Below are 17,172 nucleotides of genomic sequence, written 5' to 3' on the forward strand. Positions count from 1 at the left end.
GAGAGAGAGAGAGAACCAGATCGATGGTGGTGGAGAAAGAAGATAACTTGGTGGGTATTTTAGTCATTTACTTATGAAAGTGTGGATCAGATCTGGTACTATAAGTTTTGGGCTTAGGCTCATGTCCTAATTTGTACAACAAATATTAAAAGTGAGTTTTTAGTGTTTTCAAATTTGATTATGTGCTACTATGTAATTTTCTAAAAAAAAAACACCCAAACGACCATTAGGCCTTCCCCTAGGTTATGGGTATGACCCAGACATTCATTTTTCATGACCCAGGCCTTCCCTTCCATCTCAACACACTCCTCCCTCGTGGCTGACGTCAGCCAAGTTGCAGCAGCTGGACCCCCTACAACTAACGCACTTCAAGAATGCGTGTTTCACACGGATGCACATTAGCCTTTCATTTTCACGTGCAACACACTTGCTCTTGCACATGAAAAACATATGGCCCCTAAAGGACACGTGTAAGAGGCTGGCGGGTTGGTTTTAAACTTTTAAAACAAACATTCCTTTAATCATAACCATTGGTTTCAATTATAGATTGAATCGGACGGCTTCAATTTAATTGACGATTTCTTTTAATACCTAATTTGGAAAAATCTGAAATTAATATAAAAAAACCCTTATTTGCATTACCTTTTCTTATATAAGTCATAGAATAACTACATTAATTTCAATATGTCATTTTAAAATTATTATCATCTTTAAATATTTTTCAATAATTTATTTATTAACATATTAAATTATTATTCACACAAAAATACTTAATAATAAAATTTAATAAACAATCACTGCCACGTGATGACTCAAAAATTAAAATCGTTAATGAAAACTGTAGCCTAAAATCACTACCACATAACGACCCAGGTCTCGTTCGTAACCCAGGACTTACTCTAATCCAATTACTTACATTTTACTATAAATCAGGCGTACCATGTGACGCTACGTCAAACAACAAACACGAGTAATTTACATAAAGTTTTTTGCATTTAGGAACGGTCATACCCTATAATTTTTTCTCAAATAAATGCTCTGACATCCTTCAAGAAAAAAGAAAAAGAAATTGTGAATGTTGAAAGTGAGCTCCCACTGGTGAATTCCTTGAATGCTAGAGAAGAGCACCAAACAATCTTCCACAGCTTGCCCATTTCCATCATTGTTCACCCAAACAGAAGCTCATAACCTAAGCGAATGATATGGGCTCCATCAATGAAGCCGAGAATGCCACTGAACTTGAAGCTCTGTGCAAGCAAGATTCTTCATGGTACCCCTGCCATGTCTCTCTCAGGTCAATCACCCTAATTCACTCCTGTTCCCACTTCCCACACTGTGTTTTATCAGATAATTGAGTGATGGGTTTTTTCTCTAATTGCAAACCGGGTTTCATTCAAGTGTGAAAATCAGTTTGGGTTTCGATCATGAAAGAGTATACGGGATTTGGGAACCTCTCACAAGAATCCTCAGGCATTTTAGCTTCTATCTGTTATTATTCTTAGGCAACTAAATGAGTACTTAGTGATGTTGTTTGTACATTGAAAATTATGCAAGTTGTTTGATTTGTGTGGCTTAGCTGTGCACTTACTCAGTTTCCTTTTTAGTTTTCACAGTTCCGTTATTTCCGAGCTAGTTGTAAACTAGCTGATTTTATCTTTTCCTATTGCCCTTGTTTGAAAGAGTGCCATAGACCTTTAGTTGAGGACTGCGTATGGGGGTGACTTGATGAGTATTACATAACTGCATTCTGAATTTGCTGCTACATTGTGACAGATTCAGTGTTAACAATAAATAAGAATGTTTTCGTGTTGTGAGTCATCATGAACTAATTTTCTCAAGGCACTTGCCTTCAACATTTGCCTTTAAATTTCCAAGTTTTGGGCATGCATTATTGCAAATGTATTGAGGTGCCTCCTGATTATGGTCCACAGCTCTACTGAAGACAGCCTAATTGTCGACTTTGGGAGGCAGGAGTTAGAAGATATGGTGTTGAACAAGGATGAAGCACTTATGCGTCTTCGTTTTCGTTCTGGTCCTCTTCAGGGTGACGACTGCTCTCACATTGAAGGAGAGCATGTTCTTGCGATACATAAATCACCATTTAAGAGCTACTTATATGATGCTAAGGTGGAAAAGGTATCTATCTGCATCCTAAATTATTTAAATCCTACTGGGAATAGGGGATTTCATCTCATCACGAACTTTGTATCTTCTTGAAGTAATTGTTGTTTCTTTTTCAAGGGCCAATGGGAATGACCCTGGGTCTTACAAATTGAGAAATTTCTTTCCTTCTTTGCATCTGCTGTTCACGGCTATAAGAAAAAAGAAATGAGATATTTTATTACCTCTTTCATGTTTCAGCAGGTGGTTATATATGGTGTTGCTATTTTCATCTTAAGTGACATTTTGATGAAAACTACTTCGTATGCTTGTTAATTCAGTTCATTTCTGAACACATGATGACTAGGTAACCAGAGTGAGACACTCTACAAGGGTCTATTGCAGATGCAGTTTTATGATTCTGTGGCTTCACCCAGACTTCAAAGGACAGATGGTCACTATCACATCCAGTTCAATCATGAAACTAGCAAGCAAAAGCATCAATTCCCATCCTACTGTTGCTGCATTATTCAAATCAGTTAAGCAAATGGGTTTATATACTGCACCTCTCCTTCCAATCATGCATGAGGACATTGATGTTGAATTCGACCTCAATAAATTATTGGGAAAGCAAATAGAAGAGATCAACATTTCAGCTAATAGAGTTACAAATGAAATTACAGTAGACATAATAGAGGGGGTTAAAGGTAACTAGCCTTACTCACTACTTTATCTGTTTAATGAACTCTGGTTTGTTGTTGCAATATGTCTTCCGTCCGTAGGCACTCTGTTATCTGTTTAAAACAAATAGTCATTAATGGAATTACAGTAGACATACTAGAGGGGTTAAAGGTAACTAGCCCTACTCACTACTTATTTATTTATTTATTTATTTTTTATAAATGTACTCTGGGTTGTTGTTGCAATACGTTTCTCATCCATAGGTACTCCATTATCAGTTTATAACAAATAACGGAGTGCGTGGACTATGGAGACAAATTTCTGTTATAAACAGATATAGTCTCTTAATCTGGTGTTTGCAAATTGATGCAGCAGTAAATTCTCCTCGATTAATGAACTGTATGATACATCCCTTGTGCATAACCTAATAGAATAGATGCATATCCTAGTTTCATGCTGTTCTCTTAATCCTGCTGTTGAGGTAAAAGAATATCTCTTATATCTTACATGAGTTTTGACATTTCAATTTTTTTTCCCCAAGTGGCCAGCCTAAGGTAAATAAATGGATACTTTGCTAGTCCAAAATCTAAATACTTTCTACTCCCCTTCTCTTCCTCCTCCTCTCAATAAAATGAAAATTAATGCTGAAGCTTGATAGGCACTTATGGGCGGTTTAATAAAAATGTACCAATTACAAAAACCTCTTTTTTATTAGGTACACTTTTCTCTTTGTGGTAATGAAAGTTGTGTGTGCAAGAATTTCTGTTGACTGCTCTCATACGGTGCTACATATAGTTATGACTTTAGTGTTGCATTCATTTGGAAATGTACATCTACATAACATTTTGTTCAGTTATCCCCTAAATCTTTATTCCCTTCAGTTTTTAGTTTTCACCTGTCTTCCTCCACAGCCCCCCACCCAGCCAGCATGGGGATCATTATGGTTAAGTAGAAAAAATTAGAAATTTCAGGAGGCATACAAAATTAAGGGGCACCAACTGATTAGGTTTATTTGTAGTTTCTGTTTAAAATAGAATGGCCCTTTTAATTACATATGCATAAGGCATGGTTTAGATACTTCCTGGTTGTGCATGCAGCTGATAGCAGTGGACATGTTACTGAGTCCAAAATAGGCACTTCAAAAGCTCAGGTTTCTCATGACCAGGATCAATTGAAATCTGTTGCTAACAGATCTGGTAACCTGGAAGTAAACAAAGAAGATGAGGACCCACATCCCCCTTTCTTATCCAAACAGGAAGAGCATTCAGAACACAGGTGTCACATTAGTCCTCTTGCTGCCCGTGCAGCTCTGGCCTCCCTAGTATCACTTACTCACAAGCATATTGCTATAAGTGGGACAGAACTTTTCAAGTCCAGTGACAGTACTGATTTGTCTATTAAGGTATCTTCTGATAGAACCGAATCTCCAAAGAATGGAAATGCAAACTTGGGCTCAGGTGCTAGAACAACTCGCTCAAGAGGTCTTAAAGGTTTTGAAAAACAGAACAGTGATTTGCATGATTCTGCTGAAGCCATCAAGTTAAGGGCCGTAACAAATCGAGGATGGTTGACTCGTTCAGCAGTCAAAGAAGAAAAAGATATATCATCTGTGGCAAGTAAACATGGGTCAGAAGAGAGCGAGTCTGCTCAGAGTACAGAATCATATTCTTCTGATGGAACTGACATTGTTCATGGAAACAAAGTATTGACAAAGAAGAATGGTATATCAAAGAAAGCAGTCTCTTCACCACTTCATTCAGAGAGTAATGGCCATAAGGAAAATCTGACATCTGGTGATCTTGGGGTCATTCAAGATGCATATGTTCAGACAAAGACTTGTGCTAAAGACACCAACTCAAGCGTTTCAACCAACTTGAGGAGGTTGACTCGTTCCAGGGTCTCTTGTCAAGACAATTTGATAGTTCCTGAATGCCATGCAGTAGAAAAGGAAAATCGTGAATCAAAAAAGAAGAAAGCTGGCTCTGCATCATCTCAGAATTACAGTACGTCAGGTGAAGATGGTAATAGACAGCACAACTCTGGGGTTGTGAGAAACAGTCGACAAACTGAAGGTTAAGTATGTTTATAGTGCATTTATGCATATCTTGTCTATGTATAATTATTTGTGTTATCTCACTCATCGCAGAAAATATATCTCGGAAATCTCACTGTTAATTGAGTCTCACAATTTGACTTTCATCACCATTCATAGTTTTGGAAACTGACTTGTTTGAATCTTAGACTAATTTATATGCGGCCCGGTCCATATTTAAGCTGATCATATTGTCCCTTGTGGTTTCCCTTTTGTATTCTTGTTGCATGCCCTCGTTTCTTCTTTCTAAATTTCGGTATTTACTGTGTCAACTGCAGGAAAAATGTCAGGCAGTGGTGACAATAGTCAAGGCCGGAAGAGGAAGTCTAATTCTTCGAGTAGGCAAGAGCAACAGTTTTCTCCACAGTTAAGGTTTCTCCCTCGGACTCGTTCACAGAACAAGTCGTAAGCTATTCCTTCTTCATCAGCATTACATACAATAAAGAACAGGCAACTTTTTGGGGGACTGATAAGAGGTAAAACTCTATATTTTGTGTTGCCTATGTCTGAGTACGAGATTAGGAAGCTATTAGAAGGTATGCTTTTTTATTTTTTGAGGTAAGAAGGTATACTTATTTGTATTTGAGATGTTACCTACTTTAGGTGGATGCATGAGTGAACTTGGCACTATTTCACTGATGGAATAGACAACGTGGTAGAATAACATTCGAGATAGCAGAATTGTGATAGTCAGTTGCAGTATCATATTAAATCTGTCCAGGCATTTTGTTGTTTTATATTTGTTTATAAGATTATACATCTGTGATCTGTCTAGGTTTTTTTTTTTTTTTTTTTTGTCTGAAAGATGAGTGAGAGAGGAATGACCCCCTAACACTCTTATGTATTAAAAAAGAAAAAAAAGAAACATCAAGAGATGGGGATTAGACCAAAACCTCTCATAATAAAATAACAACGAAACAAAACTATGAAAACTGAAATTGGGGAAGACCCATAAGGTCACTACTACAATATGACAAAATAAAATGAGGAGGTGAATCCCACCAAACCAGCTGTGTTAATGACGTACCCTGTCTAGTTAACTCGTGAAGAGTTTATAGTTTCATTTTTTCATTTTTGAATGAATCACAGTGCCATGTTTTTGGCCTAGGCATTTGGCTCAAACCAGCCACGCTACGCAACTTACAGTTGATAAGCGTGAAATGGTGAGCAAATGCAAGATATGTACAAGTGGGAACTGGTCAAATTCGTGAGTCGATACAAGATAGTGACAACATTAGGATCTCAGTTTAACACCTGATTGCAATTTGGTGTGCAAACTTTTGGTGGAAAAGATTAAACGCCACTTCTGCGCCCATGCATCATAAGGATATGCACTGCATATTGGGCATTCTATGTTGATCCTCCTTTTGATTGTCCTGAGCCTACTACCTATTGGATACTGATGTACAAGTGCCCATCCCTTGTACAATTGTTATTAAAGCACTGGCCTTATCGCATAATATAGATTCCTTGAACTACTATGGGTTCTTGGACATGGAAAAGTTTATCTACCAGGGAAATAGATACGTTCTCTCTGATTCTCTGATGTACTTATTGATTAGCTTGAGCTTAAGGTAAGTTTTACTAGGTCATGTTGGGGTGTAGAACAAGTTGTCATTGGAAAACTAGGTGATAAGGCTGATGAAAGATAGGCTGATAGTGAAGAAAATGCACCTATCTCCTTCGAAAACTGCCTTTGTGACCTTCACTATGTCACTTTTCTTGATTATTATTATACATATATGTAATTTCAAATTATGCAGTTAGGTTTTTTACATGTCTAAGTTTTCCCTTTCCTCACGACATTCATGTACTAGAGAATTTGTGACACCTTTCTCTGTTTATGCATTCTAACCATAAATACATCAAGTCCACATCTTCGTTTAGACCTTCCTGTACACTATTCCTGATGAGCTCAACAGCTGTAGGACAAGTCGTATCAGTTGCTCGTACCATAACGAATACGATTTACTAATTTTGGTCCTTATATATCCCCATCGTATCAGTTATCAGACTCGATCAAATAGGACATGTATCCTAAATTAGGCTTCTTTGCCACCAGCGAGCAGGATGATATAAGCTTGCATTTTGTTGTGTATATAGAAGCTCCCTTTGAGCAGCAAGCAAGCCTTTGTCAAATGTTAGAGAAACCTGATAACTTCTCTTACTAACTATAAACAAGCAAAACTGCTACTACCAAGCAAAGATGTTACATAAGCAGGGTAGGTCAAGGGTAAGGTTCTCTTGATATACTGCTCATTAGGTATAGTTAGGCGTGAAGTCCGTGAGCATGTGGTCGCAATTGATAGTTTGATAACATAACTTCACATGTGGTTGCGATTGATAGTTTGATAACATAACATACCGGATATCGGGCAAGATATAGGTACATATTAAAGTAGTTTTGTATAAATTCATGTATGTATACTATGTTTTAGTGTTTTTTCGTCACTATCAGTAGTCGTGACATTGTTACCTTGTGACATGATTCCAAGTCCTTTTCAAACAGAATGTGGATGAACCTCTGTAAGACAGTTTGTTTATTAAATTGATTAGATTTATAGCAGCAAATCACATTATTAGTTGCTTCACCATCGTATCTCCTTATCAAGTGTACAATTCCTAAGATGAAGGTGATGGATGTGAAGATTGAAGTAAAAACATAGAAGATTCGAGCCATATTTAGAATTCACTACTGTGACAAATGGTTGCTTTCTTTTGAATACGTATACGGTTATACCCATACCTGATCGTGGTCTTAGATATGCCATTGTGATTCTTGTATAACACGCTAGGGTCTATTGTTTTAACCGTAAATGATACTTACCCTATCAACAATAGTGTTCACCCGTCATGACATTCATGCTCAATCATCTTAGATTTACATAAAATAGTTGGAAATAAAACAACTCTACTTAAAAGTAATTATCTTTACCATTGGATTTACATTCAAGGGTGGTTGAGCATGAATCTTTTGGTCAGTTAGTGGCCAGACGAGCACTTTATTCTTATCAAGCTGGGTTTTCTTGCTATGTTGCCTGTCTCGTACGCCATTTGCTACCAAAATGTTCATCATTTCGGTTGCTTATGCTAATCACACCTCATCATATCCTCTACTTAGATCAACGATTCGGCAGCCGATCACGATTAGCCATTCATGATTAACCTGCCTGAACTAGGAACAATTTTGTTTTGAACCCAGATAAGATGACATGCCAGTTTCTGCTAATAGACCTATCAATAGTTAATGACTATGAGTAGTCACTCAGTCTTATACTGCGGACCAAAGTTGCACACTTACACTAAATACTAGCTATTACCAACTTGGTAGCTTGTGGTTCACCCATTCCTTTGCATTTTAAGGTTTTGACAGTTGATGTATCCTCAGCAATTTTCCTGGAAGGGAAAAAAAAAAAAACTGATTCAAGACTCCAATGATCTAAGACCTCAACTCCTGCCGACTGACATAGTGGGTTCGGTAGACACATAACGTTTCTGATGAAACTTCTCATTCCTGGAAAAATGTTCATTTTAGATTTCATTTTTCTTTTTCGTGAATAAATTCAAAATAGCCCTTTTTGATTAATAAGTTAGGTTTAATCAAGAGGCATGGACGAAATACCTTTCAAATTCGTATTCGAAACCCCTTGGAGTCTTATTCAGAGGGGGGTTTTAACCAAGGATTCCTATTTTGTTAAAGAGAATGATGTTTTTGCTAATCAGCATCAAATGTTAACTTAACTGAAAATCTGAAAGAAATTAAAGACTATTTTTGTTTTGAGTGCTAACTGTTTGAGAATTTGTTTAATCAATTCCCATCAAGTTTTAAGTCACTCTCATGCGATAGTTTTTATAAACAGAAGCTGTTCTTCAATTATGGGGTTTTAGTGAAGCTCAAACAAAAAGAACAATTTCAAATCTAGTACCCATGATCGATGCTTACAGATGCTATACGACAACATGCAAAACCCAAATTCTTAATCAAAATTGACATAAAAGATACTAGTACGTACGTAGCTTCGAGTTTGTTTAGCAAATTGATTAATTGTTTATGCTACAGTACTTGATCATATATAGTAGAACCTTGTATCAGCTGCTACTGATATATAAGCCAATACAGGGTGGCTGCTTCTGCGAAACTTTTTGTTCTTAATAATACAATGGTCTCTTTCTTACTTTTCTCTCTTGTTTTCTTCAATACAAAGCATGAAATGCAAACGTTTTCAAAATTGTCCAAAGTTTTCCTTTAATTTTATACTTTTATAGAGAATTGATTATATATCAATAAAATCACGACCTCATTAATTATTCTTTCATAAATATTTAACTCCTCCCTGGATTTTTTGCTTTGTTTTACCACTAACATCTGCTTTAGTGATATGCTATTTCTTTCCTGGTAGATTTTCCTCCCTCTCTTATATCAGAAGTCAAAGTGTCAAACCTTAGATTAATATACAAAACACAAAGTTAACTAAAGAAGAGAACATATGATTATCGTATTTTATCTATCTTATTTGCTCTCACTCTTATTTCACTTGTATCCCAAAAAAATGGTAAACCCCCAGAGTTCCATGTCGATATTCGTTTTATTGTTTGACAAGCTTCTTCTATATATATGATAGGTAGCCTTCTCCGTCAGCAGAAGTACATCCTCAGCTCAAAGAGCAAATGTGTATCTTCCCTCTCCTACAAATCAATTACAGAAGCACTTAACGCTCATCAGTCTCTACTCATCAACAATCTTCTTATTTCACACCTTTCCATCAAAATGGCTCCATCCTCTCCAACAATGGGGAACGAAATCCATCCCTTATGGCGCCTGCGCTTAGCCGCTGCTCTCCGGACTGCCTTCGCCTGCACCATAGTCGGCTGCACCACCTTCTACAGCCCGAAACCTATCCGCAATTTCTTAACCTACCCATCGTTTTCTTACATGACAACAATCCTTATAGTCTCGGACGCAACCCTAGGCCAGACCCTTATGAGCTGTTGGCATGTGCTCTACGCTACATGCCAGGTGATGGCTTCTTCCGTGCCGGCCCTGTGGCTGATTGGACCAGCACGGTTCACTAACGAGGTGGCGGCCGGGGCGGTGGCTGTCAGTGTGTTTATGGTGGCGTTGCCGGGGTCGACGCACTTGATGACCAAAAGGATCGCGTTTGGGCAGTTTGTGAATGTTTACGTCGGTACTGTTGTTCAAGGTGCTGGTACTAATATTGTCTTGCACCCAACTGAGGTGGTGGCGAGTACAGCGCTTGGAGCTTTGGCTTCTGTTCTTGCTATGATGTTTCCATATCCTCGGCTAGCTTACTATGAGGTACTCTATATAAGTAGTTAATATATATGCATTTGTTGTTCTTCTTTGCATCACAATTCAATAAGAAAATCACTAAATCTCATCAGAAGCTTAGACCTACAATTTTTGTAAAGAATAGTAACCGGAACTTTGTATATACCACACTAACCAATCACGCTCCAGAGAGAGTAACCTTGCAAACCAAGAAAGACATGAGAATGAGAACTAGCTGTTTGAGCTGGGGGAATCAAGGATTCTGAATTCTGATACTACTCATACTACACACCAAAAGCTTAAGCTGTTGAGTGTAAGCTGTTCACGATATTCTTCTACGTACACCCCGATATCATCGTGTTCGTGTTAGAAAATTACCCAACTAAGCCCGAGCCTATTTAGTTTAGTAAGATACTCGGATACAGTTTTTCAGATTCTAAACGACAAATTAAGATGTTAATTAGTGTGAAATTAAAGGTGTTAGCTGGGACGGAGAAATACATATGGAGAAACATAAAATGTAGCCTCACTCCCCGGCCATCGTTTTGCAGACCAACAAAGAAATAAGGAATGGAGTTGATGGTTTCAAGAGCTTACTAAACAAAGCAAGTAATTAAGAAATAGACATTATATAATTAATTAGCTTTAATCTTTCACTCTTAATTTGCACTTCCGGGAGTGCAAAACTGCAACTGCAGATTAACACTGTCGTTATAACCACAGTGTTATCCACGCTCCGAACAAATTAAGATTGCCGGAGGTGTTTGGAGAACACGAACCGACGTAGCGTACAGAGCCATTCTTGAAGATACTATCAACCAACAGCTAATTATTACCGTTTTATAATTCTGAGTTGTATATTAAAGCAAGTTGAACTCGTCCAAGTCTAAGAGGGTTGACAGATGAACCAACCAGAGTGAAGCCAACTATAATACATTCCATCTTCGAAATCGGCTAATGAATTCCTCTATTTATGTCATCAAAGTTGACAATCAAACATAAGCATTTTGTTTCTCCAACTCCTCCGGCAAATGGCAGCTTGATGAGGTAAATTGCCAGAATGCATGAAATAATTAACTTATGTTTAAGCCCTTTAATTCTTATTATACATAATCATTCATTCATTCCTACATAAGTATAAAATTATTTCATTACATAATCATATAGTTATAAAATTGTCTAGAGAGATAATGACTTGCTGATCGATCCAAAACAATGGGATTCGTGGTCCAATTGCAAGCAATACGTAGAGTTATTTGGTCTTGTCTGATTGTCTCTTTTACCAAACAACAAAATGATCGATGTAACATACGCATGCAAAGTCTGAAAAATTTGTTGTATGAATATCACAAAATCAGGTGCGTGAATAGGAAAAAGCATGACCTATCTACCTCAGGAGTAAGGGTGAAATAACTCGGTGCGCATGAGACTGAATAAGATAGGGGATGAGAATTATGCATGGTGCTTCCTACTTGGCCAAGTATAAGAACGAACCCTCAACTAAAACTATAATACGATCATCGACGTCTTCCCCTCCTAGCTACTTTCTTTCTCGATCGATCTCCTCCTTATTCTTAATTTACAAAATGCATCATGCATTTGATTAACCAATTTGTTGCCCGACCCTGCTAGCTAGCTAGTTTTTAATTACCTGAATACAAATTAACCCCATTGAAGCATTCCTTGTCTCTGTTAGTCTAAGCATCCAGCTTGTTAGTGATTCTGTATTCAGATCGACACGTACGGGGTTGTAGCTAGATTGGAGGACAAAAAAGAACTACATATGGGATCCATAAATCTCTGGACACATAATACAATTTGACAACTTTGATATGTTAACCTTGATAATCATATATCATATCCTAAATTGTATGTTCCTCTTTCTTTCATGTCTGCATTTCGATCTTTAGTTGCGTGCAGTTGTTAATTGTTGTTGGTGTTAAATTTCACAGGTTAAGAAATCATGGCGACTCTATGCTGAAAATGCCTCCAAGAGGTTAAGTCTTTTTGTTGAAGCGATATCTGCCGACGACAATAGAGTAGCACTTGACTCCATTTCTCAAGGAAAATCTCTTTCCAAAGCAGCAGCTAAGCTTCTTCAAAGTATCAATCATAATCTGGTAAGTAATATTCATTCATGAAAATTAAGTCCAAAGATGCCATCAGCTTTATTAGTTCAGTTCACTAAACTCGTTTATTTCATCTTCAGCAGGAAGGTATGTTGTGGGAGAGACCAGATATCAAATTTCTAAGACCAAACCATAGAGACTTGGGACTTAGGTTGCAAGAAATGGAGATTCCAATTAGGGGGATGGAGATGGCTTTATCTTCTTCTTCTTCCTTTCCTCCTGATATGATCGACGAAGGGCTGAGAGATCATTTACGTAACTCACAACTACAGATAAGCCTAAAACTGCAATCTAAGTACTCCGTGCCTTCTGAGGCAACAACAGTTCCAGAAGGTGAGAGAGAAGTCTTGGACAAGCCCCTTTTAACTAACAAAACCACCACAACAACCCATCAAGATCTTCCAGCTTTGTTCTTCTTGTACTGCATGGAGCTTCTCTTAGGTGACCTCCCTATTGCTCGGAGTCCCGGGAACAACCCAAATTGCAAAGGAAAAACAGGTGATTCACAAACTCAAGCGCAGTGTATCTGTAAAAGGGTCTGGAGAAGCATAAGTCCAAGCCTCCCCAATTTTATTTTTGCCCTCAAGTGCTCAATCGCATTAGGGTTTGCTGTGTTACTTGGTTTGATTTACAACAAGAGGCAAGGATACTGGTCAGGCCTCACCATCGCCATTAGCTTCGTAACAGGAAGACAAGCGACATTTACAGTTGCGAATGCTAGAGCACAAGGAACAGCATTGGGATCAGTCTATGGAATCATATGCTTCTATCTTTTTCACAGCGTTAGCGAGCTGAGGCTCTTAGCCATCTTACCTTGGGTTGTCTTCACTCATTTTCTTAGGCATAGCAAGATGTATGGCCAAGCTGGTGGGATCTCCGCGGCAATTGGGGCGTTGCTAATCTTGGGTAGAGAACATTATGGTCAACCAAGTGGCTTTGCAATTGCAAGACTTGCGGAGGCTTGCATTGGATTGATCTGTTTTACTGTAGTAGAGGTTCTCTTTTATCCTATGAGAGCAGCGACCCTAGCCAAAAATCAATTTGCGCAAAGCTTGGGGGCACTCAGAGACTGTGTCCAAGACATAAACCTATGTGTACCAGCTTCTACTGGACTGAGAGAAAAGCACAAGAAGCTAAAATCTCATGTCAATAAGTTAGAGAACTTCATTGAGGAAGCTAAAACAGAGCCTAATTTCTGGTTCTTGCCCTTTGAAGGTGATTGTTACGGTAGGATCCTAGAATCCATGTCGAAAATGGCGGATCTTCTACCCTTTGTGGCACACAATGCAGACTTCATCTCACAGAAATCTGGAGGTGCTTCACTGGAGCTAAAACAACATTCCAATACTGATCTGCAGCATCTAAAAGAGAAAATCGGGAATTCACTAAAGTGCCTTGAGCAGCTGACTTCGATGAAATCCGTTGCAGCATTTGATACAGAGGCGCAGAGCGTATACGATAGCGAAATGGGCGTATCACCAAACCCGTTCATGATTTTGGGTACATATGATGATCATGCTGAGGCTACTGTAAGTACTTTCGTTCAACATATCCAAGAAGCAGTTGTCAAAGTACGTAATGGTGATGATGAAGTTAAGGATGTGACCCAAATGGTTCTTTGTTTGAGCAGCCTGGCATTCTGCATCCGTAGTTTGAGCGAAGAAACGATGAAGATCAAGGAAGAAGTAAGAAAACTAGTCAAATGAGAGTCCCCCTACGAGATGTGCTCCGTTGACATTATTTCTAACCCAGTAGCAGATAGATATTCATAAATTTGTCCAATCTTTCTTTTCATCGATCAGATTTGTTCTATCATGTAGTATATACCATCCCCAGCACAAGTTGTAATTTGAAATATTCATATATAAAATAACAAATATATTCTTGTCCTTCTGAATATGCACCAATACATTTTCTCTTCTACATGCATTTTATTTTTTGTCCCGCTTAAGTCACATATATCCTTCCAGTTCATCTATCCCAACTTTGAAACTCCTTGGCAAAGTTCTTTTGCCATTTCTAACACCCGACAAATCACAATGGCAAGACGTAGCAAAACCAACATCTCATCAAACAGTGTACCCAAATTTAAATACAAACACAGCCAATCAACGCAAAAGTGCTGCAAATTTCATATGAAGCAGAAATTAAAAGTGAACAAAAATCACATGTCTATAACAGCGAACATTCATATTGCATAATAACCCTTTAACTAAATTAAGTTTCATCCATTGTGAAACCAGTCATACTACAAAAGTAACAGGACATCTCTATCAATAGCAAAAATGGCAGGCCTATTCATACTTTGGGTCAGCCATCACATAATGATATGCGATTACCAAAACAAAGATGAAGATGCCAAGGAAATTGGCAAAGAAGCCCAGGTCCTGATCGTCAAACATCTGGGACATCAAATAAAATTCAAAACTTTAGAAGGATGAATTGTACGGTTGTACCACAATATTATTTAAAAAACTTATAAATAGGGATGCAACACCAACAGAATTCGGCAGCATAGAAAGTAACTTTGTAACGGACCCAAACAAAAATCACATGGAGTTTAAACTCCAAAAGATATGTGCATTAAGCAAACAGAAAATTATTCAGAGAATATAATCAATAAAAATCTGAGATAAGTGCTAAAAGTAAGAGATATTGAGCAGCTATCGAAACACAAAATCAATAAACCCATAACATCAAGAAATCAACACATGGAAGAAATTGGTTTTTACTTTTTAATTGAAACCCGAAGCCAAAGCTCTATGTGCCATATTATATGCTACATGAGGGGACATCACAGGAGTCAATCCCGGAAGCTCTACCACAAAAAGGAGGAGGGTGTATAGAATTATGTGAGAAGCGCCACCATCGCTACCTCATATGCCAGTCCCCTGGTAAACCTTGTCGGCCCAACAAATCCAGAATCAAATAGACAACGAATCAACAGTGCCATAGAACACCTGCCAAAAGCTTCCAACTGTTCCCATGAAAGAGATAGATGGCATGCTAAGAGTTTGCGGAGAGGCTTCCCACCGTTCATCAATCACCAGTTAGTAAAAGGGAAATTGCACAGTCCCCATGGCAACAGTTCTACACACAGCAAGTCTTGACATACTCATCTTTCTCCTACATGGCAAGAGTTCTCGTAGTGTTGACCAAACAAGTGTTGAGTTCTAATTTTCTATAAAGTTGACACTGGACTTGTTAGGCCGAGATGTTAACCACAGGTTGCAGCAGAAGTGACATGGCAGCACACAATGCAATTGTGGTTATGTACCGAGATCAAGGCCCTAAGAGCTCGAGCCACCCCAATCTTGTTCTAAACCCAACTAACATTAACACTGCTCAACTCACACCACCTAAAACCCTCAAAACCCATCGGAACCATCGACACTAAACAGTTCTAGCAACACCAATCTCTTAATCAATATAACTATTCCTAATTCTGTTAATTTCTTATGCTTCCATCCAGAAACCATTGATTCAATTCAATTTGCAAAACCCAACAACGACCAACTGACTAAAGATGGATCCTTTCTACGAAATCAAGCATTATACTAAAGACTCATGTACAAATTCAAGATCAAATTCATTCATTGCAATTAACACTTTATACACAATTCAGATCTTCAAAATAAACACCAAGAAGAATATGAACAAGAATTGGCATGGTGAATTATGAGATCTAAAGGATCAAAGTGAAACGAAATCATAAGTTGAAGATGAGTGGGAGAGAATTTTACAGTTTGGGAGCCGAGGAGTAGTCTCAGTCAATGGCAGAAGCTCTGTGAGAATTGTATGTCGAGAAGAGAGTAACGAGTGTAAAATGGGTCTACGTTTATAAATCTGGACACTGAAGAGCAAACGGCGCCGTATCACCTATTGGCTGCACTAAGAATTTAGAAAAGAAAAAAAAAATCGAAAGTGTGGCTGCTGGGATTCGAGCCCAGGTCTCCACGGCCACAACGTGGAATTCTTACCACTAAACTACAGCCACATGGTGACAAATACTCCACATTATATTTATAAATTAAACACATTATGGTATTTAATAATTTCTTCTTTTCACTATTTTCTCTCGATTTTTCGTAATTTGTTTTGTTTTGAATATAAGTCATATAACCAATCAAAATCATGTACATGATCATGTAGCGTGATCATGCCACTTTTATGAGAACATGATAACAATATGCATAGCGGTACACATAAATTTAATATCGGCATGAAATAATATACATGACAAAAATATGGGGACTTTTGCCCTTTAAAGAGATGAATGAGATATAAATCTATTATACTTCTCCTTTGCTAGCTAGTTGGTTAATGATTATTTGATAATAGTGTCATAAAAAGTGTTGGTTGGATCTAAGCTAGGTATGAGGTCTTAGAAGAAACTAAACAAATCTCCAGTAACAAAATCTTGAATAACAAAATTTAATCAATTACATGTTCAAAAAATTAGAGAAGTGCTTAACGCTCATAAGGATCTACTCATCAACACTACTCATAAGGATCTACTCATCAACAAGCTTTTCATTTCACACATTTCTATCAGAATGGTTCAATTCTCTTCGACAATGGGCAACAAAATCCATCCCTTATAGCTTGTGCGTTAGCCCCTACATACGAAACCACCTTGGATTGCATCATAGTCGGCTGCACCACCTTTTACAACCCGAAACCTATCCGTGATTCCATGATTCCGTGATTTCTTAACATACCTGTTATTTTTATACATGAAACAATCCTTGTACACGCAAACGCAACCTGGATCAGACCATTATGTATTGTTTGATAAGTCATAAGAAAATGAATGTAAAATTGTAATTTCCAATAACATTCTTGAATTGATTTGAGGTAAGTCAATTAATAAAAAAAAA

General features: G+C 37.8%; 3 protein-coding genes and 1 non-coding gene across 4 annotated transcripts; 2 read left to right on the plus strand and 2 right to left on the minus strand.

Moving 5' to 3' along the window:
• The first annotated feature begins 1,172 nt into the window (after positions 1-1,172).
• LOC101292719 lies at positions 1,173-5,552 on the plus strand. The gene is made up of 5 exons (XM_004302688.1): positions 1,173-1,294; positions 1,932-2,136; positions 2,468-2,807; positions 3,879-4,853; positions 5,152-5,552. Exons 1-5 carry the CDS (start codon positions 1,203-1,205, stop codon positions 5,280-5,282), a joined length of 1,743 nt encoding a protein of 580 aa, XP_004302736.1. The 5' UTR covers positions 1,173-1,202; the 3' UTR covers positions 5,283-5,552.
• A 4,110-nt stretch (positions 5,553-9,662) lies between these two features.
• On the plus strand, positions 9,663-13,998 carry LOC101292821. The gene is made up of 3 exons (XM_004305165.1): positions 9,663-10,190; positions 12,116-12,283; positions 12,376-13,998. The coding sequence occupies exons 1-3, from the start codon at positions 9,663-9,665 to the stop codon at positions 13,996-13,998; spliced, it is 2,319 nt and encodes a 772-aa protein (XP_004305213.1).
• Positions 13,999-14,354: 356 nt separating this feature from the next.
• Positions 14,355-16,058, minus strand: LOC101309269 (dolichyl-diphosphooligosaccharide--protein glycosyltransferase subunit 4A-like). The gene is made up of 2 exons (XM_004302742.1): positions 16,036-16,058; positions 14,355-14,694 (listed from the first exon to the last, which is right to left on the minus strand). Exon 2 carries the CDS (start codon positions 14,692-14,694, stop codon positions 14,587-14,589), a length of 108 nt encoding a protein of 35 aa, XP_004302790.1. The 5' UTR covers positions 16,036-16,058; the 3' UTR covers positions 14,355-14,586.
• A 159-nt stretch (positions 16,059-16,217) lies between these two features.
• Positions 16,218-16,289, minus strand: TRNAH-GUG. The gene has a single exon. It is a non-coding gene; the product is annotated as a tRNA-His (tRNA).
• Positions 16,290-17,172: the final 883 nt, after the last annotated feature.

Source organism: Fragaria vesca, linkage group LG6 (assembly GCF_000184155.1).
Source record: "Fragaria vesca subsp. vesca linkage group LG6, FraVesHawaii_1.0, whole genome shotgun sequence".
NCBI lineage: Eukaryota > Viridiplantae > Streptophyta > Magnoliopsida > Rosales > Rosaceae > Fragaria > Fragaria vesca.

Excerpts from the sequence above, each read along its gene's own strand:
- LOC101292719 (XM_004302688.1), top strand. The coding sequence starts at position 1,203 with ATGGGCTCCATCAATGAAGCCGAGAATGCCACTGAACTTGAAGCTCTG. Across the intron at positions 2,137-2,467 it reads ATGATGCTAAGGTGGAAAAG|GTAACCAGAGTGAGACACTC; the intron begins GTATCTATCTGC and ends CATGATGACTAG. Across the intron at positions 2,808-3,878 it reads CATAATAGAGGGGGTTAAAG|CTGATAGCAGTGGACATGTT; the intron begins GTAACTAGCCTT and ends TTGTGCATGCAG.
- LOC101292821 (XM_004305165.1), top strand. The coding sequence starts at position 9,663 with ATGGGGAACGAAATCCATCCCTTATGGCGCCTGCGCTTAGCCGCTGCT. Across the intron at positions 10,191-12,115 it reads CTCGGCTAGCTTACTATGAG|GTTAAGAAATCATGGCGACT; the intron begins GTACTCTATATA and ends TAAATTTCACAG. Across the intron at positions 12,284-12,375 it reads AAAGTATCAATCATAATCTG|GAAGGTATGTTGTGGGAGAG; the intron begins GTAAGTAATATT and ends CATCTTCAGCAG.
- LOC101309269 (XM_004302742.1), bottom strand. The coding sequence starts at position 14,694 with ATGTTTGACGATCAGGACCTGGGCTTCTTTGCCAATTTCCTTGGCATC.